Source organism: Schistocerca nitens, chromosome 6 (assembly GCF_023898315.1).
Source record: "Schistocerca nitens isolate TAMUIC-IGC-003100 chromosome 6, iqSchNite1.1, whole genome shotgun sequence".
Taxonomy (NCBI): Eukaryota; Metazoa; Arthropoda; class Insecta; order Orthoptera; family Acrididae; genus Schistocerca; species Schistocerca nitens.
This window is the reverse complement of record NC_064619.1, coordinates 490,143,960-490,169,426: the sequence shown is the minus strand read 5'-3', so window position 1 is coordinate 490,169,426 and position 25,467 is coordinate 490,143,960. Positions and strand designations below refer to the sequence as shown.

The 25,467-nt window shown below is 40.2% G+C and overlaps 1 protein-coding gene across 1 annotated transcript in view; it reads right to left on the bottom strand.

Moving 5' to 3' along the window:
- The window catches only part of LOC126263206 (queuine tRNA-ribosyltransferase catalytic subunit), a 53,516-nt gene that overhangs the window by 7,160 nt on the left and 20,889 nt on the right, over positions 1-25,467 (bottom strand). Inside the window, exons 4-5 of the mRNA XM_049960272.1 lie at positions 3,042-3,174; positions 2,715-2,876 (exon numbers count right to left, since the gene is read on the bottom strand). Of these exons, the coding sequence (XP_049816229.1) occupies positions 2,715-2,876; positions 3,042-3,174 (295 nt within the window). The remainder of the gene's footprint in view (positions 1-2,714; positions 2,877-3,041; positions 3,175-25,467) is intronic.

Below are 25,467 nucleotides of genomic sequence, written 5' to 3'. Positions count from 1 at the left end.
ATCTATTTGATACAGTAGTGCTCGTGACAGTGGTAATACAATATTACGATGAATGAGTTCACATTTAATGAGCCAATATGCGTCATGTCATAGTGCTGCTAATTCCAGTGCACTTTCAGCAAGAAATACTTATGCAGATTGCACACTGTATTTACATTCTCACACATTGTTTGCTGTTGTCGATCACTGAATGCGCAAAACAGAGACCCGGCATGTAGGTGAACACTGAAGGCAAAACATGTATTGAGGGAAGGTAACACAGTGGTCACACATATGTTCTGAAATCAAGGTTAATTATCAGATAACGTCTAATTTATGACATGATTTCTACTTTGTTGCTATTGCAAGCACTACCTTATCACATCAGACAGTGCAAGAACAAAAAAAAGGGTAGCCTAGTGGAGCGATTTGTAGCACTGCCCTCTACTGGTGAGGATAGGATCAACAAGCCCAACCGCTGCACATGCAAAGAGGTATGCCATCTGATTAAGTTACATGTTCAACATTTGTGGCTCCATGTGTCTTATATTAAATTACTTGTCTCAGTGTCATCTATCGTTTCAGATTTTTTCAAATGTTAATATGAATCATCCTGCATAGTTATGGAGTACACGAACAGATATGTGCTTGACTTGAAGAATTCCTAGCAAGCAGAACCCCACAGGTTGTCCTTAAAGAGATGACATAGGAAGTGAAATGGAGATCCATTGTAACTCAAGAAAGTGTACGGACTGTTACTGTTCACAACACATTATCAACAAAAGGTGACACAGTCATACACAAGCAAGTCACATAGTTAATGAAAAGTTCAAAGACTTGATGATAGTGCTTGGTGCAAAGACTGGCAGCCAATCCTTCAACATAAATAAATGAAACGTAATACCTGTAAGTAGACGGAAAGTCTCAATATCCTCTGACCACTCTATCAATGATCAGTCACTAATATCAGTCACAGGTGTGTAATAGCATGGAACAATTCAAAATGAAATAAATGCTTAAATCAAGCTATGGGGAAGGTAGAGATTATTAGGAGACTCCAACAGAACTATAATGCATGAAGGATGTCAATTACTAAACATATGCTTGAACAAGCCACAAGTAAAGTCAGATAAAAAAAGAAAAAAAACAAACACACACAAACCATGTTTATGGATTTGTCAGCAAGAATGTAACACATACTTTCTCAATAATTTCTAATTGGACACTATCACAGAAAGCCTTACATTTAATATTCTGTGAGCCATATTCCAATGAAAGCCATGGAACTTGTTACTTACAACAAAGCAATGAATAAATGAGTAAAATGAGTTGCATCCAGAGGGCTACTAGCAATCTTTCTTTCAACATGCCATCAAAAATGGAACAGGAAAGGGGGAAAAACTTTCCTGGTGTGCCACATATCTTGTCATACACCACATATCAAGAGCTTATGGAGTACAGAAGGTTAAAAGACAGTATAACAAATTAATTAGTTTTTTAAAAATATAAATCCTGAGCAGTGTTATCAATACAAACTATGAGATTTTATGTAAAATTCCTCAGCCACTTGATGTCCACAGCTGGCTCAGGGCTCCTTCAGACTTCTACATGCATTGTGGTATTTCTCTAAACACACCACTAGTGTTTTCTAATGTCATTTACTCACCTTCCAAGGGGCTGTTGCCTTGGTCTTTCCTTATCTCTCACAATCCAGCATCACAGAACTTCCTTGGTCCACCTGCCATTGATGTGTCTGTTTACACATACTGCCTACCTCCGTTTCATTTACAGTGATCTATTTCTCAGTTCCTGGGTGATTCTTAAATTGAAAGTTCATGTTTCGCTGCTGTTATGTCAAAAGTGTGAACATACACCAATGCTAAAATTTCCTCTTCAAACACATTGGAAACTTCATGTGAAAAATTTGATTTAGTTTCCTAAAAGCATTGCAGAGAAAAATTATCATCTGATATGGCAAACACTTGTCTGCTGTTATCTGGAGCTCTATCTCTATGGGAACCTAACATCTGGAGAATGTATAAAAGCAGTATCTGAAGAGCCTTGAGAACTAAGCACAAAATCAACACCCAATTAAGTAAGGCAGTATCACTAATCAATCCTAAAATATAAAGTCAAATTTGAACAATTGTCTTGGCATGCAGACTGAGGCATGGGAAGCCAGGAAAGTATATAAAAATTCAAAGGTGAATACTCTTGACTGACAAGTGCACACAGATCTTGCCCATAGTATTCATAGTTGTGAATTTTGGAATGCATCATAGACTTGCTCATAAAAAAAATGATGATATCTGTGCTAGTACTAGTTATGAAGCAGAAATGATGCGCAGATGAGAACTGAAGTGTTACTGGACAGCGAACATGAAGTACAAAGATGGGTGGATACGGAATGGCAATGAATGTGGACAAATATATACATTGGTGATATAGAGCATTTACTTCTGGTGGGTGATAAAAAGAGCAATTGATGTTAACAATATTGATGTTAATAACATTCATGTTAATAACATCTACACAAAATTCTTGCTGTACAATTGAGCATGACACTTATGATTTCTTTCAATGTGTTTTTAACAAAAGTAATACTCAAGAGAAAAGGACTTCTTAATAAAGCAACCACGAATAATGCAAAATTTCCAAAGCTGTTCAGTAATTATATTTAAAGTGGTGTGACTTATCTTAAAGAATTTGCACGATAAAATTATAAACAACAGTACCTTAAACCTCCAACTGCAAATCCACGAACATCACGTTGGATGAGCTGCTTAGCACTTTCACTGCGCAGATCAGGATCCAAACCACCCTGTACAATAGGAAATATATTTTGGCTTTCTGGATTTTTATGAGCTTTCAGACATCTATCAAGCCATCTTGTAGTCCTGTGAGTAACAAAACAATTATTTATTACAAATAGATATAATGAGAATGTGAAGTTTATATTACAAAGTTGTGGTCCTGAAGTGGGAGCTTTATCTACTTAATCAACACATTCCCATAAGAGATATTTGGCAGTTCTTGGCAATACGAATGCCCCAAACACTAACCGATGCATAGCTTCTTCTACACGAGGTCCAGTTGTTGTTGTCTTCACAACGTCATCCAACTGCATAATGATATCAGCTCCAATTGCATTTTGTATGTGAATGGAATTCTCTGGTGAGAGCATAACTTCTGAGTCTGAAAAGATCTCATACCTTCACAACCAATATTACAGTGAAAAGGTTACAAAAATCATGGTGTAAGTGACTATCAGTAAAATAGTGAATTCTGTGAAATTTAAACTTTTAATGTAAAGAAACTTTTAACATATTATCATACAGTAGGCAAAAATAACGGGGAATTAAATACTTTCGCAACAGTTACTATTCGTTGAGGTATATCTGCCAAATTCATGGAAAAAAAATGAATGCTGTTTTCTATTTCACTTAAAAACTAGTAACTATGACTCAATTTACAGCTATTAACAGAAAAGAACTATTTTAATGGGGTCATGCTATGTTTACTCATAGAACATTGAATCTTCATCTTCCTACTTGTGATGAGAAGAATGCATAACAATCTCACTGTGTCGAAAGTACATTTGCGAAAGGAGGGTTTGAGATAGAACTGACTTTTATTTACATATAGAATATTCACTAATTTTTTTTCTATCAAAAGTATCAAGCCCAACTTCCATGTTGTCATTCTCAGGAATACAGTCGTGTACATTTTTATGACTGTTTTGACGCCATCTACATCTATACCATCATTAACTGCATGGTAGAGGGTACGTCCCATTGTACCAGTTATTAGGGTTTCTTCCCATTCAATTCACATATGGAGAGTGTGAAGAATGATTGTCTGAAGAACGATTGTCTGAAAGCTTACGTGAATGCTGTAATTATTCTTATCTTATCCTCACAATCACTATGTGAACCATACATAGGGGATTGTAGTATATTCCTAGAGTCATCATTTAAAGCCGTTTTTTGAAACTTTGTTAATAGACTTTCTCGGGATAGTTTATGCCTATCTTCACGAGTCTTCCAGTGCAGTTCCTTCAGTGTCTCTTGTGACATTTTCCTACAGATAAAAGAAACCTGTGACCATTTGCGATGCCCTTCTATGTGTATATTCAATATCCCCTGTTAATCCTATTTGGTATGGGTTTCAAACACTTGAGCAATATTCCAGAACTGCTCACATGAGTGATTTGTAGTAGGCTCCTTTGTGGACTGACTGCACTTCCCCAGTATTCTACCCATAAAACAAAGTCTATCATCTGCTTTACCCACAAATGAGCCTAGGGAGATTGCATGGTGACTCATGTTACATTCTGAAATCAGTGTTTTATTATGCTGACTTGTTATCAATCTATAAAACCCATATTTTCTTTTGTATGTCATCATTATGAATTGTGTCATTCAGGCAAAGATCTTTAATCAGGGAAGAGCACTAAAATTAAAGAACAAGATGTAATTTATGTTGTGACTCATGTTACAAATTTGGGACATCCTATTCCTAATGTGCATCTTAGGTCGAAAGTGTCCTCCAACTATTAGGAGTATGAATCTGGTTTTTATCATAAAAATTCATATTAGATAGGCAGTGTTACAGATTTCTAAAAATATTTCTACCATGTGAAATACTGTAATATACTGGAAAAGGTGCATGACTCAATGTAACGTGACTCGTGTTACTTGCTACTTCTTGTTGGAAAAACTTTTTTCCTGCAAGCAGAGAAAAGAAAAAGTGACATTATGTGCCAAATCAGATAAACTTAACATTAACTTTTCATTTTTCAAACACTCTGAAAAATTATAAGAGCATGACATCTGGGAAAATGAATTGTAAATTCAATGAAGTCAGAGAACTGAAAATATCCTCTTGCACTGACAACATCGCTCAGGTACTTGCAGCTACCTGAGCGAAAGTTGATGCATTTTCCTATGAATTCTTGCTTTTTTACTGCATTCCCCACTAGCTGTTCTGCAAATGCACCAATTCCACCTATGGCTACTTTACCATAAAATGTATCAAATAAGTTCCAATAGATTTACTCATTACGAAATGATTGAAATTCAGGTTCAGCAGCAGTAACATATTTGTTTGTAAATTGGGAGGCAGGTCCATCTGACCAGATTGAAACTACCTTCACATTTTGAGGTACAGTTGACAGTACCTTGCTAATGTAAGCAATTGCAGCACTCAAGCCATGGCTTTATCCAGAGCACTATGTGACTTATACGGCAAAAACTTGCTTTACTAGGTTGCTGATCTTGCATCTTATGTTACCTATGTTTTCTCTCTATCTCCCTATTTTTAAATCTTCTTCTTTCTTCTAATAACAGTCCTTGCTTATGTTGACTCAACTGTAGAAACTTTTGTTTCTGGTTCAGCTGGCTTTTTCGAGCTTCTTTCTTAAATTCTTCATAATTTACTACGCTCTTCAACTTTTCCCTCCTCCTACTCTGTCTTTCTACTGCTGCTAAAGGCATCATCTCGAAATAATACAGCCATGACTCAGAGTATGTGACCAATGTTACACATTTAATTTTCTGTTTTTACAATATTGGTTAAAATTAGGAAATTTTTAGTAGTGATACTAGTTACACATTCACACTAAGAAGTAAATTTACTGAACAAGGTAATGTTATCTCTAATATTTCTCTTGGTATAAAAACTTAATTACATTAAAGTGACTCATGGCACATGAAAATTCATGCTGTTGTATTATATTATTTACCCCAACCTATGAAAATTTGCGGGTGCAAGATCAGGTGAATAAGGTGGGTGCAGAATGACTACCCAATTCAACTTCTGTATAGCGTTTGTTGTCGGTCCAGCAGAATGCGGGTGGATTTATTATGGAGTAGCATCATTTCACACAGTCTTCCTGGTTGTTGTTCTTGGGTTGCTCCTGCAAGATGTCTCAGTTGTTGACAATAAATGTCAGTTCTCTCTTGTGGCTGCATGCAGGTCTTTGTATGGGGAGCTGCTGCTTTGTTTGGGCTCAACCATTCCTTTGTTTTCCTTATTTTAGCCTAAAGAAACAATTTCTGATCACCAGTGACAATTCAGTATAGGAATGATCAGTGTTGTTTATTAGCCAATTGATGACAAACAAGCAGTGATGCACATGAATTCATCTGCTGATTGTGATTTTGGCACTGAGGTGCACATGTGGCCATCTGCTGATTTTTGTGATTTTGGCTTAGGGCATGTGGCACTCAAACACCTGATATTTTAACCTTCCCCAGTGCATGCAAATGTCACACAATGGTGGAATGATCACAGTTGATTACATTTGCCCATTTTTGGGTACACTGACATGGATCATTGTGACTGATTGATTGGGGTGGGTTATGGGGCTAAATGGCGAAATCATCAATCCCGTGATTCAAAAGTTACTTTAGAAGTAAGCTAGAAGTGGGCGGATCCAGTCAGACGAGTCAAACTATAAAGCAAGGAAGCTAAAACCACACAAAGTAGAAGGCATAAAAGAGTGGTCTCTGCGTGAGAGAGTAGTTGTGGGTCCCACACCCTGCCTCTGCTCTGAAGGGAAAGTAAAACCTTATAAATGAAAATAAAGCCACTTTACCGTAGGAAACTGAGGACCAGTTCAACCATCCGTGAATCGTCTGCTAATATCGATACTGTAGGAAAAGACAGATTGCTACTAGCTGTAAATAAGTCTTCTTTATGGTAAGTAGCAATCTGTCTTTTCCTACACTGTTGATATTCCCACCTGGAGTTTCCATTGCTTGATTTTTGCCAATTGTCTGCTCATATTAAAGGCAAGGAATGTGGAAGGCTATATTTAGTATGAAGGGCCAAAAGAAGGCGACATTCCACCAATATATGGGGTACTGTCAGTATGGCTTCACTGCCACATTGTGTGTGTGTGTGTGTGTGTGTGGGGGGGGGGGGGGGGGGTCTTGTTACACAAGAGAAAACAATGAGTGAGCCTAGTACAATCGATGTGTAGAAGGAATACGACTGTGGACTCTGACTCTTTCCAAGAGGAGCTGTACAAAGAGTGCCAAACTGCAACAGTTTCCATAATTGTGGGGAGTTTATTACTGAGAGCAGTAGTGCACAGGATGTCATTCCATTTTTGGGCAAAGAGAGTTTGATTTGTATCTGCATATCGTCACCTGGATTCATGAAAGGGAATGGAGTTAAGTATCTGCCTCTCTAATCAAATGGTTAAGTTCATTTGCGGGGATGCCTACAGACTTGGGACCCAGAGAAAGACAACAAAGTAGGCAGCATGGCCAAGGGCAGAGAGAAGGCCATGCATAGCAGTGACCACAGGGCGACGAGAGTAGCATTGGTCTGTAGCCCTCAAGCTGCTCATTGAGTCAGTACATATTAAAACACTGTGGAGGAAAGCCTGAGAAACAAAACGGCGAGCAGTTTTGCTGTGAACACACTACATAATCCCGGCAGTCAATGGTGTTCCATGCCAGTAGGAGACGTAGAAGCGTACCCCACATTAGCGATCGTTTTAGAAAGATTAGTGTAGAAGATGATAGCACCCTGGAACTCTTCAAGGGTAGAACATACAAGATGATAGAATATCATAGCAGCGACAGAGACCTTAAGACACTGGAACAGGTCGGTCCTAATCTGTGGTTGAGGCACCATCCAAAGGGGGGGGGGGGGGGGGGGAGGAGGAAATACAAAGGTACAAAGGTCACTTTCCAGTGAAAGGAGATGGAGATTCTGATAGAGTGAAGTGAGATGCATTCCAACCAGCAGTCCCACCCAAGGGCGGGTATTAGGAGGGAGACATCCCTTGTTTGCAAACAGGACGGGGTAAACAGGATGGCCAGGGAATTGTCAAATAGAGATTCCCTAAAAAAATCTGGAGTTACCTCTGTCATATTTGTAGAGGTAAACAGAATGGCCAGGGAATTGTCAAATGGAGATTCCCTAAAAAAATCTGGAGTTGCCTCTGTCATATTTGTAGAGGGGGGAATCCTGTTTCTGGAAGGAGACTGTCGATGGGACTAGTGTGAAAGGCACCAACAGCCAGACGCACCTCATAATGGTGAACAGGGTAAATTAATTTCACAGTGGAAGGAGCCACTGAGCCATACACGTGACAACCATAATCTAGTCTTGACAAAATCAGATCACAGTAAAGATGGAGAAGAAAGAACAGGCTGTGTCCCACGATGTTGGGCCAGGAGGGGAAGAGAATTAAGCTTCTGCATGCAGGTAGTCTTCAGGTGAAGGATATGGCGCAGCCACATCAGCTTTCCATCAAAAATAAGGCCCAAGAAATGGAACTGCAGATAACATCAAGGAGCTGGTTGCCTAAATAAAGTTCTTGATCAGGGTGGACAGCAAAAATGCATAACCCGCATTTTGCGAGGGAGAAAAGTGGAAGCAGATGCTACCGAGTGAGAGCTACACCAATGCAAAAATCTTCAACATACAAAGCCAGGGTAACCAGATGTCCAACAGAAGTTACAAGCCCGCTGATAGCGATGAGGACGAATGTGACACTAACACAGAACCCTGTGGGATACTGTTCGCTCGGATCCAAGGGGTCTGAGTGAAGTGCAACTTGAACCCAGAAGAGGCGGTGGGATAAAAAATTGCGGATAGAAATCGGAAGGGGCTGTGACAGCCCCAGTCATGGAAGGTAACTAAAATGTGACAATGCCAATCTGTGTCATATGCCTTATGCAGGTCAGTGAAAACCACAAGAAGAGGTCGGTGGTTAATAAAACCCCCTATCAGATTGCTGTTTCCAATCAGTAAATGGTCAGCTGTAGATTGTCCTTCCCGGAAGCCACACTGATACAGGGACAAAAGGCCCCGAGATTCAAGTACCCAACATAATCAGAAGCTAACCATCCTGATGACAAAGTACGTTGGTCAGGTTAATTGGGTGGTAGCTCTCGAGAGATGTTGGGTTCTTCCCAGGCTGAAGGATGGGGATAACTAAGCTGTCTCGCCATTGTGAAGGGAAGGAACCCATGAGCCAAATACGGTTGAAGGCCCTGAGTAGAAGATGCCTCTGGGTAATTTCCAAGTGTTGGATCATCTGGTTGTGGATGGGGCTATGTCATGTGAAAAAGTAAGAGCCAGCAAGAATTCTCATTTAGTGAAGGGCTCATTAAAGGATTCAGCTTGTTGGGGTTGAAACAGAGGGGACTTTCTTGAATTTAGTGATTCTACTGGAGAAAGGTAGCAGGATAGGAATAGGACGTTGATGCTGTCGCAAAGTGTGTCATGAGAAGTTCTGCAAGGACCGATGGATCAGTACACAGAGCACCCTGTAGGATAAGACCCTGGACAGTCTATTTTCACTAGCGGCCCAGAAGGCTATGGAGCTTGGACCAAACCTGTGATGAAGAGGTATACGTCCCCAAGGAGGAAACCTAGTGCTCCCTTAAAAGTGATAAAGTTAGTCTGTGAAGGGTGTCATTTAAATCGTTGCAGTGCACGTTGGCAGTCCTGGATAGCTACTGCAACATTCTTGGTCCACCATGGTACAAGCCGATGACAAGGGGGATCTGTAGCAGCAGCACGAAGAATAGTGGCAGACATCTCACATGACCGCATCAATGCAATCCAAGAGAGACGTGAGATATTGAAGTGCACAGCAGACATATATAAAGGTGAACTGGCTCTGCAGAATGCCCAACGTGGGGGCCTGTCTGCCTGGTGGCAGTGGGGGAGAGATCAGCAGAAAGTGGTCACTGTGGCAAAGGTCATATGAGGTGGCCAATGTAGAGAAGCCACGACAGCAGAGGAGGACATCATGAGATCAGCAGCATAAAAGGTGCCAAGGAGCAGCACTGAAATAGATGGGGGAACTGTCACTGAGGAGACATGCTTTGAAGTCTGTAATAAGTTCGTCAACTAGAAGACACTTACCTGTCGAAGTGGCACTTCCTCACAGGGGGTTGTGTGCTTTGAAGGCCCCGAGGAAGAGATACAGGGCCAGGAGTTCCTGTATTAAGGTAAGCAGGTCAACATAAGGAACTGACCTACCTGAAGGGAGGTAGACATTGCAGATGGTGATTGCTTGGGTTATCTGCACTCATAGTGCTTTTGCTTCCATGTTGGTACAAAGGGGTCTCGTCACTAATGATATCAGTGTGAACAGAAGTGCAGACCCACCCAGATGCTGTACTGAGGCTGGCACAGTTACAACACAACGCCCGATAACCACAAAACATTGGTGAACAGTCATTATGGAAGTGCATTTCTTGAAGAGCAAGACAACATGGAATAAGAGGAAACATGTAGTATTTCCAGTAGGTGACAGTAATATCCATTGCAATTCCAATGGATCATCATGTGGCGAGAGTCCAGGTTAGACATAACCTGCCAAGGAGAGGTCATGTCACCAAGTCAGTGGTTGTCACCGACAAGGATGTGGCAACACCCATGAATACGATGTGGGACTCAGGTTGTGAATGGGAGAGATGGCACCTCTGGGAGCACCAGGGGTGGCCTTGTCTTGGGACTTGTGTTTCTTCTTCTCCTCCTCCTCTTTCGGAGGTCTAGGAGGGCAGGGCACAGAGGGAGAGTAGGCTTCTCAACATCTTGGAACCGAAAGAGAGCGGGTGACCTTAGGATGCACAGATGGTGTGTCCCATGGCTGAGTTGTGGTGACAGGCCTCCGGAATGAGAGACGCCAGGGGGAAGCCTGGAGGGAGCCCCATCACCGAGGGGCACCTAAGAAGAGGGCACTTCTTTGGCCAGGAAGGAGGAAAAGCACCCGGACGGGAGGGCACAGGAACCGCAGGGGACGGGGGATAATGAGGGGACAGGGCTGGGATAAGGAAGAGATAGGTGGGGAAATGATGTTGTTGTTGTGGTCTTCAGTCCTGAGACTGGTTTGATGCAGCTCTCCATGCTACTCTATCCTGTGCAAGCTTCTTCATCTCCAAGGGAAATGATGTAACAGGCAAAAGTACAAGAAATTCAAACTGGGTGGAGTTTGTCGTATTTCTGGCTAGCCTCAGCATAAGGCACACAATCCAGGGACTTGTACACATGGATCTTCTTTACTTTCTTGTAAACTGGGTAATCTGGCGAGTGTGGAGAATTTACACATAAAGGTGCCGGAACACAGGACCTTCCCTCATGGAGTGGGTGGCCACAGTCACCACGAAGAGGGTCCATCATACAGTGGGAAGACATATGTCCAAAACACGAGCACTGAAAGCAGCTCATGGGTGTTGGGACATAAGGCTTGATGACACACTGGTAATACATAACCCTGACCTTCTCTGGGAGGGTATCCCCCTCAAAAGCCAGAGTAAAGGTGTCAGTATCGATGCGGTTGTCTATAAGTCCCTTCTGCACACGTTGAACAAAATGCATGACACGTCGCTCCATATTAGCCAGTTTGCAGGATGAGTCCCTATGAAAAATCAATCCCTGGACCATATTCACAGACTAGTGAGGGGTAATAGACATCAGGACGGCACAAAGGTTATCACAAGCATGAAGGGCTGCAGACTGGGCGGCAGAAGCAGCTTTGTTCAACAGGGAGTCTGACCACATGTTACTGAAAGATTCCACTTCACCAAACTTGTCCTCGATATTCTCCACAAAAAAGAAAGGCTTTGTGGTGGTGAATGTGTCCCTGTCCGTCCTAGTGCAGACCAGGTAGTGGGGCAAGTGTTTCCTTTCGAGACGGCGAACCTGGCCCTCGTCCAAGGGTGAAGCCAGGGGAGGGAAGGTGTAGGGTCATATGAAGCAGCATCCAGTGATCTGCTAGCACTCAAAAGAGACAGTCGTTTGAATGGCCAGATTTTTGCAGCTTGATACACTTCCTGCACCAAGCATCCACCATGATATACTCCATAGGTGCCTTCCAGCCACAGCAACAGTTGCCTGGCATGGCAGCTGTTGCCAGGAGTTCCGCTGCTCCAGGATGACAAACAACCACTCCTTGGCATACTTGGGGAGGGAAGAGCTTAGGTATCAGTGGTATGATACCTGTGTTGTCAGGGGGCTCATCCAGATGGGTATATAACAGCCCCATCTCACAGACTGACAACGTGCTTGTGACCTAGTGGGGTGTTGGGGGACTATGGCGTGGGAGGTAGAGGGGAAGGAAAAGCAGGGGGGGGGGGGGGGTGGGAGGAATCCATGTTGTATACACTACAGAGGGAGTTCTTCCCCAGATGGCTCAAACTAAAGACAGAAAATTCAGAAGTGGAGGTCAAACTCAAAAGGGAGATCAAAAACACCAAAACGGATGAAAGAGAAAAGACAATAGAGGAACGAAATCACAAGGAATACAGGAAACAAGGTGGATAACCTGGTCAACATAAATAAAAACACCAAGAGAGGGGAAGGAGGGGGCAGTGGAGAAGGAGACAAGGTGGGGAGGGGGAGGAAGGGGCATGGTGAAGGAAATGCAGCCCGGGAAGGAAGAATCAAGACCACCTACAATACATCAGACCACAACACAGAAACCAAGATGGCGGCCGTCTTAGGCCAAGTATTTCAGCGCTACCATAATACGAATAATTTACAAACTTCATAAATGGAAAGTAGATGCTAAATTTCGTAAGAAATGTATTGGTATGTATTTTTCAATCTTCAAACTTAAATAAAAGGTTGTCACTAAAACCACAAATTACGTAATAAGAACTATGACGAAGTAAAATTATGAGATGCAACTCAAATTCAAATCCAAAAAACTACTACAAAACTCATGTAAATAGCATATTTGGACATTAAGAATAATTTGCACAATAGAAGCTACATAACAATAATAAATGAAGCGTGTAACTAAAGCTCAAAATTGTATTAAACAATATGCAGTTAATTCTAGTCACTGTCATTACGTAATATGTTAGAAGTGTTTGATTTTGAGTACCTGTTGGATTTATTTGCTGCTCAGCTTGGCCACTTTGCGTTTTGTTATTTTTGCTGCAATGTCTTCATGACTTCCTCTTTTTTGTTTGACTAGTGTTCGAGCAATTTCCTTTGAAATACACTTTTCATTCAACAATTTTGTGTAATTATTAATAAAAATATTTGAAAGCACTTTAATACTTTTCTTGATTACTGTCTTTAAAGGAATGCCACATTTGCATACATCACTGAGGTTACTAACAGTATTTTCACACAATTCAGTTCCTAAGGCAAGTACTGCATCTCTCTGATTTTCAAGTTTTAGGAATTATGGTTCATATGTGCTGCTAATCAGAACTTGAAAAAGTTTATATATATTACAACACAAGGAAATCATTATAGAAGAAGGGCACTTCAATCCCCCACGATTCAGTTGGTTGGAATAGGAAAGGAGTTCTTTGATTTCACACTGCAACAAAATTTCATCCTGTGTCTGCAACATTTCTTCACAGCCTGAACATTTTCCACCTTTTTGCAGCTTCTCAAGCACTGTTTTGCTGGTGTAGCTAGCAATACAAACCAAGACTTTCAAGTCTTCATCCATCATGGGAATGTTTGCTAGTTTCTCTAGAGCAGGTTCTAATTTATCTAAATTTTCATACGTTTGGTGTTTTATGCTGTAATTTACTTTTGCTGCAAAATCATTTAATGTAAATTCACCATGTTTAGTAGATCTGAGCTTTAGTAGACTTATTGCTTTCAGTTTCCTCTCAGATTCCAAGATTTGCTCAACTGAAACACTATATGTACAGCCACTTAGCCTTCTATAAGCTCCAAATCTTGCTTCCAAATCATCAGTTTGTAATTTTGCTGTAAGAATATAGGACCAGTTGTAAGTGTTAAAAATGTATCTGCATAACTGAACTGTTGTTGCAAGTGTGTGAGAGAAAGCAGTGTATGTTTCATTGGTTAATTTTCCATGAGTAGGCAATGCATGCCAGATATCAAGAAATGTTTTCAAAGTTTCAAGAAACACAAGTTTGGATTCAGTAGATCCAGTGATTGGGCTAGAATTATCATCTGATGTGTATTTGCCTTTCATGGGATGCTGTACATTAGAAACTGTCCACCATTTAATGATTAATTTCAAAAACTGAATAGTGCCATCAGAAATCTCAATCCCCTGACTTTTAAAAATTTCTAGTGCTGCCACATTTTTAGAATCAAAAACACTGAGAGCAAGGGTAACATTCTGTCTCTCAATAGAAGTTGGATATACTGCCTTTCTCACTAGCTTTGGGGCAAGTTTCAACAGTTTATTTTTCTCAGAATGAAACAGCTTCCTCAAATCTGAAAACTTTGCTTCACTGAGAGTATATTCACATGCAGTATTCCCTTCATCACTGTGTAGAAAGGTATTGATGAAAGCAAATGTATCCTCAATATTTGGCATTATGAAGGATTCATTTTTTTCCATTCAACCATTTATTTCTGATACACTTAAGCAAGTGCACATTGTCAAACAGAAGAAAGAGAAATTTGGATGGAGCGACTGGATTTGTAATACACGGCTGTAAAGTGCCACCACACATAAGCTGATACATTTTTCTATTAGTGCTATGGTTATCTGTTACCAGGCATATAACATCATACTGAAGCTCATGCATTAACTTTAATACATCAATTGTCATTTTCAGTAGAGTATCAGAATTAACATATTTTACAGGAAAGAGAGCTATCACTTCTTTATAATCAGAATGTAAAGATGATGCCATGAAAACCTGCATTGTACCTGCTGTTGTAGTATCTGAAGTATTCTCAGCAACACCAAGTATCTTTCCTGCCTTATAAGAGAATTTTGAATTAACATAAACTTCATCTAGCATCACTGAAATTACCTTGTCACATCCCTGAAGAAATTTATTTTTTTCCCTCAAAAAAGCTACCTGTGATGGACCAATAGAAGGTTTATTTGGACCCATTTTGCATAGAAACTGCCTTAAACAGACAGGATGAGGTAATGTTAACACATTTGTTTTTCTCAAGTGATGGTAGGCACCAGGAAATGAAAAGCAAATGGTTGCTGCCCATATCAAAATCTCAGGAGAATATCTACTTTGCTTTGTTATTGCGAGTTGTAATTGCTCCAAAACAAATTCTATTTTAGGTGCTATTTCAGCGTCAAAATCACTACCAGCTTTTAGTGCTTGTTTGAGAACATTGACTAAAATTATAATCTTGTCAATGGTGCCAGTAGAGTTATCTGTGAAACCATTTAGGTGACTCACCAGAATATCAAATTTCGTCCACTTGCCACATTTCAAGTTCTCTTCCTCCCCAGACTGTCGAATCCATTTCAAGGTTTCCGTAGGCAAACACACATTTTTGTGAAACACTTTTACTTCCAAGGAACTTGATATCTTGAAGCGCACTGAAACTAATGGCACATCACTAACTGAATCATCCTTTAATTTAATGAAAGATACGTAGTCATCCTTTACTAAAATTGTAAATGGACAAACATTCCTTTTCTGCACTTCGCTTTTAAACTGCTGAAAGTCAGGTATATTGTCATTTTCGCACCACTTACTGAAACTACATTCATCACGTTCCAGTAGCTGTTGAACACGATCTTCAGGATTCTTCCTTTGCTTAGGAACTGGTACTGTGTGATAAGAAGGTTGATTAGGAAAGATGGCTGGAATTGCATAATTTGTTGGTTTTGGTATTTTTCGTGGCACACGTATTGGTTCGCTATTTTCCACAGGAAAAATGTATTCCCTAACCACAAACTTAGGTTCAAAATGCTTAATGCATACCACAGCTTTATCGTTCACTTCAAAATTATCTCTATGAATTAGTTTAATCCATTTGTTCCTCAATGCTGTTTCCTTGGGAAACTTAAATGTTGAGGTATCGTATGTTTTGCCGTAATTGGATTTACATCTTGGTACACAACAGCTACGACCCATCGCAAGAACAGTTTACACTTTAAATTATGCCGAACTTACTATAGAATCTAGAAAATAAATACTAGCGTAGCACTTTTGACGACATTCACAGCATATAGCACAAATAACAGCTAGTAATAAATGCTTTCGCTTCTCTTGAACGTCACTTATACAATGTTACACACACGCGTTATGGAAACACAAGCACGCATGTTTGTTTCCCCCACGATTGCCGCCATATTGTCAACTATCGATATCTGCCTTAAGGTCTGATTTATTGTAGGTGGTCTTGGAAGAATGGACTGCAATAGCTTGGAGCCCTGTGTGATCCACGCATGAACTCATGAAAGAATCATGAGCCCCCCGGGGATATGGATTATTTTGATTAATGCATTTAAATGATCTTCATCAAACCCAAAACATCTTTCTGAATATGGTGAGTCGCTAAAGTCAAAATGATACTTCTTAAACTGAGAAAACCATTTTCTTGCTGTGCTCTGTCCAATGGCATTATCATCCCCGTAACATGGTGCAAGTGTTTGTAGTTTGCCTCCGCTGCTGTCCCCCTCAGTTGAACTCAAACAAAAGAATACATCAGAAAAGTACCGATTTCTCTACTTAGCACTCCATTTTCTAGCATCCACAGCTCCACTCACTATCTCCAAATGACAATATGTAAACTCAAATAGCAACAGTGAACTACAGATAAAAATTAACAATCAATAAATAAACCCACAGCTAATAAAATACCAACACGCAAAACAAAAACACTACAAGCGTATGCACCAACCTAACAATTCATGTCAGAGGTGCATCTGTGACATTTCGTGTAGTGGCTTGCACACCATGATCAAGGTCTACTCAATTGGTTACCATGAATATTCTTTTAGTGCACAAAAACAACTATGGCCATATGTGCCCATGTCAAAACTGTAGAACACGAAGACAGAGAGAGGAGTTAAAAATGACTACATGTCAATCCCAACTGACGGAAGAAAAGACCACTAAAAACAGGGATGTGGAGAAAGGTCTATAAAATATGCCATAGAAAAATGGAGGTGCAGAACTAAAAATTAAATGGCCTTCACCATATTACTATGATGGATAAAAAAATAAAACGTATTTGACAGTGTGTGCGTCATTTGCTAAAACGGCCGATAGCTCAGACGGCAAACACTAATGGAATGTAAGCGGTTAAAAAAAGGCATACTGTAAGGAAATGGTGGACAGTCAAAAGTTGGGTGCAATGTGCACAAAGTGGTGGAGAAGCACCACTTAACAACAATTGGATGGCTAAAGGACAGCACCCAATATTCAACCTAGTTAAAATGATCCCCTTGCAGCGAGAGGAAGTCATCCAAGCCACTGGGAGAGGCTTAATAACCTGGAGCTTGTTCCCATGAAGGGAGGACTAGTGGTGATGCCAAAGTGACACGATCTGCTAACAGATGGCAACACGGAGACCATTGGACAGAATGTAAGAGCTATCAGGTGGAGGTACGAGGACTGCAGCCTTTGCAGCGACGTCAGTGGCCTCACGTCCTGTCAAACCAACGTGACCAAGAACCCACAAACATCACAGTGGCTCCATCAAGACTGAGCAAGTGACAGCTTTCCTGGACCAGTTGCACTAAGGGATGGATGGTGTGCACCACAAAGAGGCTTTGATGGGTGCTGTGTGAGTCTGAGCTGATAACACAATTGAAAAGCCTGTGTCACTGGATGTACTGTGTGGCTCAATACGGGGCAAAGCGCTCTGCTGTAAATACTGAGCAGTGTTCTGGAAGCCAATACTGAAAAATGTCGGCACCAATGGCGAAGACACACCCAAAACCACGGTCAGTCCAAGAGCCATCAGTGTACACAAAGGTACTATCATGAAGATGCATGCTACGGGTGTGAAACTGAAGGTAATACAGTGAGGCGGAGTAGTGTCCTTAGAAAGTAGATGAAGGTCAAGGTGAACGCAAGCTGCCACATGAAGCCAAGGTGGTGAAGGATTCACACCCACCAAAAAAAAGTTGCACGTAGTATGAAGTTAAGCTGCCAGAGCAAGAGCCGAAGTGAACTCCAAGAGGTAACAGAGAAGATGAACGTATCTCGTACTGGCATTCAAAGGAGTCCATGAAGAAGGAGGCAGAAGATGGGTGGCCACACATGGCAGACAAATGGGATGCACATCTGCTAAGGAGTCACGGTGGTAGGACAGCGGTAGTTTGGCAGCTTCTGCATACAGACTTTCAACCGGGCTATTGTAAAAGGAGCCAGTGGCCAAACGGATGCCACGATGGTGGATAGTATTGAGATGGCATATGAGGGACGGATGTGCATAAACAAAACACCCACAGTCTAGTTTCGAATGGACAAGGGACCAGAACAAACGGAGGAGGGCGGGGATTCGATCTGCATCCCAGGAAGTACCATTGAGGACATGTAGAACACTGTAGGACCACGTACAACGGGCTGCCAGGTAAGACAAGTGGGAGGATCAAGAAAGTTTCCTATCAAGCATGAGCCCCTGGAATTTCATAGTTTCAATGAACAGAAGAGCAACAGATCCAAGATGTAAAGACAGTGGAAGAAGCCAATTATGCCAACAGCAATTCATACAAACAGTTTTGTCAGTGGAAAAACTAAAGCCATTGTCGGTGCTCCACGAGTATAGATGATCAAGACATCACTGAAGATGCTGCTCAATGAGACATGTCCATGGAGAACTGCCATAGGTGGCAAAATCATCAACCAAAAGAGAGCCGGAGATGCCCAGCAGGAGACAAGCCATTATTCGATTAATGGCAATAGCAAAGAGAACGACACTCAGGACAGAACCTTGAGGCACACCATTTTCCTGGATAAAGGTGTCTGACAAGACAGAACCCACAAGTACCTTGAAAACTCACCTTTTAAAAATTCCTGAAGGAAGTGGGCATGCAACCACAGAAGCTCCATGTGTAAAGAATATGGAGGATACTAATCCTCCAGCAGGTTCAAATTGAAAAACACGGCCACAGTCTGGAATTTCTGCAGAAAACCATTCATGACATGGGAGGACAAAGTGACGAGATGGTCAGTTGCAGAACAGTGCGCTTGAAATCCACACTGTGCAGTGGTTAGTTAATTGCAAGACTCGAGCCACCATGCCAGCCGGGAAAGGATCATACGTTCCATCAACTTGCAAACATAGCTGGTGAGAGACATGGGGTGGTAGCTAGAAGGAAGGTGTTTGTCCTTACCGGGCTTAGGTATGGTACTGCAACATCTGAATGTGAATAGCGTCTTGCCCTGGGGCGGAGGATCGGGATGAAGTGAGAGCATGATCTAGCTCCCTCATAGTAAAGGCAGCATTGTAGCAATCATGATTCTGAGAAGAGCAGGGTATCGTCTGAGTTTCCTCCGCTTGTTTCTGATAGAGGAAGACAGGGTGATAGTGGAAGGAGCTCGAAATCTCTTTGAATGGCAGCCTAAGGTGCTGGAGACGGCAATAGTGTCCACACACACGGAGGAAGAGGGAGACAACTGAGAAGACACTATGGGTGTGGAGTAATGCTGTGACTTGGGCTGCACGAGGTCACGGATGGAGATGGATGTAAGACAGAGGCTAGCAGAGATGGAAGAAAGGAAGATTGCGGGATCCGAAGCACAATTCCCCATCTACGTCAGTCAGAGAAGATAGTATTTGTGGCGGAGTGGAATGGAATGAGATGGGATGGGATGGAGGGTCAAGATGGTGTTTGTCGTGAAGTAAAGATTGAAGTCAAGTATGTTGTGCTCAGGTTTATGAGGTATGATAAAAGTGTAAGAGGTATGATAAAAAAAAATAATGGTTATTTTTTAGTTTTGCAGGCTTCATAAGTCAATTTTCTATTATTATTATTTCTTTCCTTTCTCAGACCTTAGGTCTGGTTCGAAATGAAAGTGACGCGGACCTTGATCAAGCGTGACTTCCTTTTAACTGTACGGTATATGTTATATTGCGTTTAGGAACTTTCGGGTAATTGAACATGTATCAATAATTACGGATTTTTTTTCTGTAGTTGTATATATGTGTTTGGATGTAGCTGTATTGTGTTGATGTACTGGTGGATATTGTGTGGTATGACTCCTGTAGTTGATAGTATAATTGGTATAATGTCAACTTTATCCTGATGCCACATGTCCTTGACTTCCTCAGCCAGTTGGATGTATTTTTCAATTTTTTCTCCTGTTTTCTTTTGTATATTTGTTGTACTGGGTATGGATATTTCGATTAGTTGTGTTAATTTCTTCTTTTTATTGGTGAGTATGATGTCAGGTTTGTTATGTGGCATTGTTTTATCTGTTATAATGGTTCTGTTCTAGTATAATTTGTATTCATCATTCTCCTGTACATTTTGTGGTGCATACTTATATGTAGGAACGTGTTGTTTTATAAGTTTATGTTGTAAGGCAAGCTGTTGATGAATTATTTTTGCAACATTGTCATGTCTTCTGGGGTATTCTGTATTTGCTAGTATTGTACATCCGGTTGTGATGTGATCTACTGTTTCTATTTGTTGTTTGCAAAGTCTGCATTTATCTGTTGTGGTATTGGGATCTCTAATAATATGCTTGCTGTAATACCTGGTGTTTATTGTTTGATCCTGTATTGCAATCATGAATCCTTCCGTCTCACTGTATATATTGCCTTTTCTTAGCCATGTGTTGGATGCGTCTTGATCGATGTGTGGCTGTGTTAGATGATACGGGTGCTTGCCATGTAGTGTTTTCTTTTTCCAATTTACTTTCTTCGTATCTGTTGATGTTATGTGATCTAAAGGGTTGTAGAAGTGGTTATGAAACTGCAGTGGTGTAGCAGATGTATTTATATGAGTGATTGCTTTGTGTATTTTGCTGATTTCTGCTCGTTCTATAAAGAATTTTCTTAAATTGTCTACCTGTCCATAATGTAGGTTTTTTATGTCGATAAATCCCCTTCCTCCTTCCTTTCTGCTTAATGTGAATCTTTCTGTTGCTGAATGTATGTGATGTATTCTATATTTGTGGCATTGTGATCGTGTAAGTGTATTGAGTGCTTCTAGGTCTGTGTTACTCCATTTCACTACTCCAAATGAGTAGGTCAATATTGGTATAGCATAGGTATTTATAGCTTTTGTCTTGTTTCTTGCTGTCAATTCTGTTTTCAGTATTTTTGTTAGTCTTTGTCTATATTTTTCTTTTAGTTCTTCTTTAATATTTGTATTATCTATTCCTATTTTTTGTCTGTATCCTAGATATTTATAGGCATCTGTTTTTTCCATCGCTTCTATGCAGTCACTGTGGTTATCCAATATGTAATCTTCTTGTTTAGTGTGTTTTCCCTTGACTATGCTATTTTTCTTACATTTGTCTGTTCCAAAAGCCATATTTATATCATTGCTGAATACTTCTGTTATCTTTAGTAATTGGTTGAGTTGATGATTTGTTGCTGCGAGTAGTTTTAGATCATCCATGTATAGCAAATGTGTGATTTTGTGTGGGTATGTTCCAGTGATATTGTATCCATAATTTGTATTATTTAGCATGTTGGATAGTGGGTTCAGAGCAAGGCAGAACCAGAAAGGACTTAATGAATCTCCTTGGTATATTCCACGCTTAATCTGTATTGGCTGTGATGTGATATTATTTGAATTTGTTTGGATATTAAGTGTGGTTTTCCAATTTTTCATTACTATGTTTAGGAACTGTATCAATTTAGGATCTACTTTGTATATTTCCAATATTTGTAGTAACCATGAGTGGGGTACACTATCAAAAGCTTTTTGGTAATCAATGTATGCGTAGTGTAGCGACCTTTGTTTAGTTTTAGCTTGATATGTCACCTCTGCATCTATTATCAGTTGCTCTTTACATCCTCGTGCTCCTTTGCAACAGCCTTTTTGTTCTTCATTTATAATTTTGTTCTGTGTTGTATGTGTCATTAATTTCTATGTAATGACTGAAGTCAATATTTTGTATATTGTTGGTAGGCATGTTATGGGGCGATATTTAGCTGGGTTTGGTGTGTCTGCTTGATCTTTAGGTTTCAGATACGTTATTCCATGTGTAAGTGTATCAGGAATTGTGTATGGGTCTGCAATGTAACTGTTAAATAATTTAGTTAGATGTGAATGTGTTGAGGTGAACTTCTTTAGCCAGAAATTTGCTATTTTATCTTTTCCAGGGGCTTTCCAATTGTGAGCAGAATTAATAGCTTGGGTGACTTCATGTTGCAAAATTATCACTTCAGGCATTTGTGGTATCATCTTGTATGTGTCTGTTTCTGCTTGTATCCACCGTGCATGCCTGTTATGTTGTACCGGGTTTGACCATATGTTGCTCCAGAAGTGTTCCAAGTCTGTTATGTTTGGTGGATTGTCTATTTTAATGTGTGTGTTATCTATTGTCTGGTAAAATTTCTTTTGGTTTGCGTTGAATGTTTGGTTTTGTTTCCTTCTATTTTCACTTTTTTTGTATCTCCTAAGTCGTTTGGCCAATGCTTGTAATTTCTGCTTCTTCTCATCTAATTGCTCTATCGCTTCTTGTTGTGAGACTTTACGTAACGTTTTTCATTTTTTTTCTGACATTTCATTTCTTATAAATTGTGTTAGCTGTCCGATGTCCTTTCTCAGTTTTTCTATTCTGATCTGTAGCCTGTGTTGCCATGCTGGTTTTGTGAGTTTCTTCTGTGTGTTGGTTGGTTCTGATCTCTGCCTAGTGTGTATATTTAGTGTAGTGAGTGCTCCTATATAAACCAGTAGTTGTAACTCTTCCATAGTTGTATATTCATTTATTTTGTTGTGTATGATTGTGTTGATAGTTTTTATTGTTGTTTCGACTTGTGGGTTACTTGGCAGTCTATGCAAGAATGGTCTAATGTCTGTATTTGTGTCTTTGTATTCTATATATGTCAGCTGAAATTTTTCTTCTATATCTAACATGTGTGTCACTTCGTGTTCTATTTGTACTTGTTCTGGTGGCTGTCGCAAGATTTCGTTTTCCTCTGATTGTTTAATTGATGCGTGTTGTTCTTTGTTTGTTTGCTCTGGGATGTTTGAGTCCATTACTCTATTTTCTTCTTCTTCTGTTTGCACATTATTTTGTTCCAGTATTTGTTGTACTTGTTGTTTGATGTTTTCTAATTCTGACTGGGATATCCTGTTATTTTTGATTATTACACGGATCTGATCAGCTAGTCGTTGTTCTGTTAAAAATTTTAATTCTGGCTATCTGGTAATAAATGTTGTGTATACTTGTGATCTGTATCCAGTTGTGATGGTTCCTAAGTTTGTTGCTTGGTAATAACAGAACATGAGGTGTCGATTAACTTCATCTGACCATCTCATCCTCTGCCTTTGTTTTCTTTCTAGGGTGGTTGTAGGAAGCATATCCTGCAAAACACCTCTATTTGGATTTAAATCATTTTCCAGTTGGCTAGCAGTGTCGTTACCATTGTGGGCGGGCATAGGGTTCAAGCGTTGTCCCCGACCATGACGGCGCTTGTCCGAGGCTTCTTTAGTTCTGTCCTGAACCAACTCATCACACTAAATTATTATTATTATTATTATTTTTTACTTGTTGTTACACATATTTGCATTTTCAGCTATTTTGAATATTTAGTGCTGAATTGCCATCAGAGAGGTTGCTGATGATGCTGGCATATCCTTTGGCTCATTCCACGCAATTTTTTCAGATGTTTTGGGCACAAAACATCTAGCAGTGAAGTTTGCTCTGAAATGCTCGATTTTTGACCATAAACGATGTTGCGTAGACATCGCACAGGAATTGCTGAGTGAAGTTGACAACGATCCAGAACCTCTCCATATGGAAACTGCCTGAAGGGTGAAGACGGGGGGGAAGGGGGGGGGGATTGACAAGTCAATCACATGTGTAGGTTCTTCTCACTGTTTTCTTCAATTACAGTGGGATAGTGCATCACGAGTTTCTGCCTTATGGTTGTATGGTCAACAAGGAATACTACCTGGAAGTTATCCACTGTTTGTGTGAAGTCATCCACAGAAAACGGCCATAATTGTGGCAAAACCACTAGTAGAAATTCCATCGTGATAATGCTCCTGCACAAAACCGATTATGTTGCCTCAGTCATCGTATTTACCGGATATATATGAAATAAAAACAGAATCACTGAGGGAGATGAACACCATAACAAAAAATAACCTTCAGAAATGCTTCCAAGATGGGAGAAAGTGCTGGCAAAAGAGTATTACATCTGAGGGGGATTACTCTGAAGGGGACAAAGTTGATTTTGATAAATAAAGAAATATTCTGCAAGGAAAACAAAAATTTTCATTACTTTTTGATCACACCTCATGTATTCTGCTACCAGATTGTCCCCAACAATCAGTCTCTCCTGCTCATCCCATATGGTAAGTCTCCCCTGACCCGCAGTTCTGGGTGACTTTCCCGAAATGAACCCCTTTTCCTAGACCTCTCCAGTCCTTTTCCTTCACCCTTCTTCCTTCCCCTTCAACACTTCTGCCTGAAGAAGGAGCCAATGGCTCTGAAAGCTTGCCAATTACAACTGTCTTATGTGTGTGTTCTTCCACCCCCCCCCCCTCCCCCCCGGTAAGTACATTTTTTTTTCTGTCCAATTAAATAATTTTGTCAACAAATGCATATTAGATGTAGCAGAGAAGCAGCTAAATCAAGCTCAAGCTGTAGTTCTGCAAAAAGCAAGTCATACTCAAAGCACTTTTAAAAACTCAAAACCAACAGACAAAAAGGAGCGCGTACGTTAGGAATGATATTCAGTTATTTGGTGTTGTATTTTTCAGTCCGAAGACTGGTTTGATACAGTTCTTAGTGTATTCTGTGAAAATCTCTTTATCTTTGAATAACTAATGCACCCTACACAAGTTTTATATCTTTTACTCTATTCCAATACTGGTCTCCCTCTAAAATGTTAATCCCTCCTTCCCGCATTTCCATCCGTTACCAAATTAACTACTCTTTGATGATTCAGCTTGTATTCTATAAACTTATATTTTCTTTTAGTGAGGTTGTGCCATGAGTTTCTTTTTTTGCACAATTTTATTCAGTACTTCCTTATTGGTTATCTGATCTACCCATGTAATTCTCAGGATTTTTGTGTAGTACAAAAGAGGAAGGTGAAGACATGTTAGGCAAGTAATTCTCACCATTGTTTATGGAGAAGAATGTTCTTTCAAGCGTTAAAAAAACCTTACTAAATGAACAGGGAAACGTGAAGTAACAACAAAAACAAATGAAGGTATTGAAGAGAGAGTGATAAATTCTATGTGGTCAGTCCATGTGGATAACTGATGTAAGAATCACTGAAAGTAGCCAATAAATGAGTGTAGCTCCTGAAAGGGTGACAGAAATGTTTTCACTTTGGTTGTTGACACAGTCACATTGTACTATGAAATTGCAACATTTTCACCAGGTGACTGTCAGTGGTACGACAATTGATTTATTCCACTGTGGATTTTGACCTATATACAGTTTCAAGTGGTTCTGCAATACCCTAAAAAATTAAAACATGAATTACGAAAATACAACTCATACACTAAGAATGACATTAGAATTACCTGAACCACCTTAGTACAGTTCACAGACTTCAATGGAACAACCAAATATGTGATGATGTGAACACCCATGACTGTATGCAAGAACTACCATTTCACTTTACATTGCCACAAAATACATACAACCAAAGTGCCAA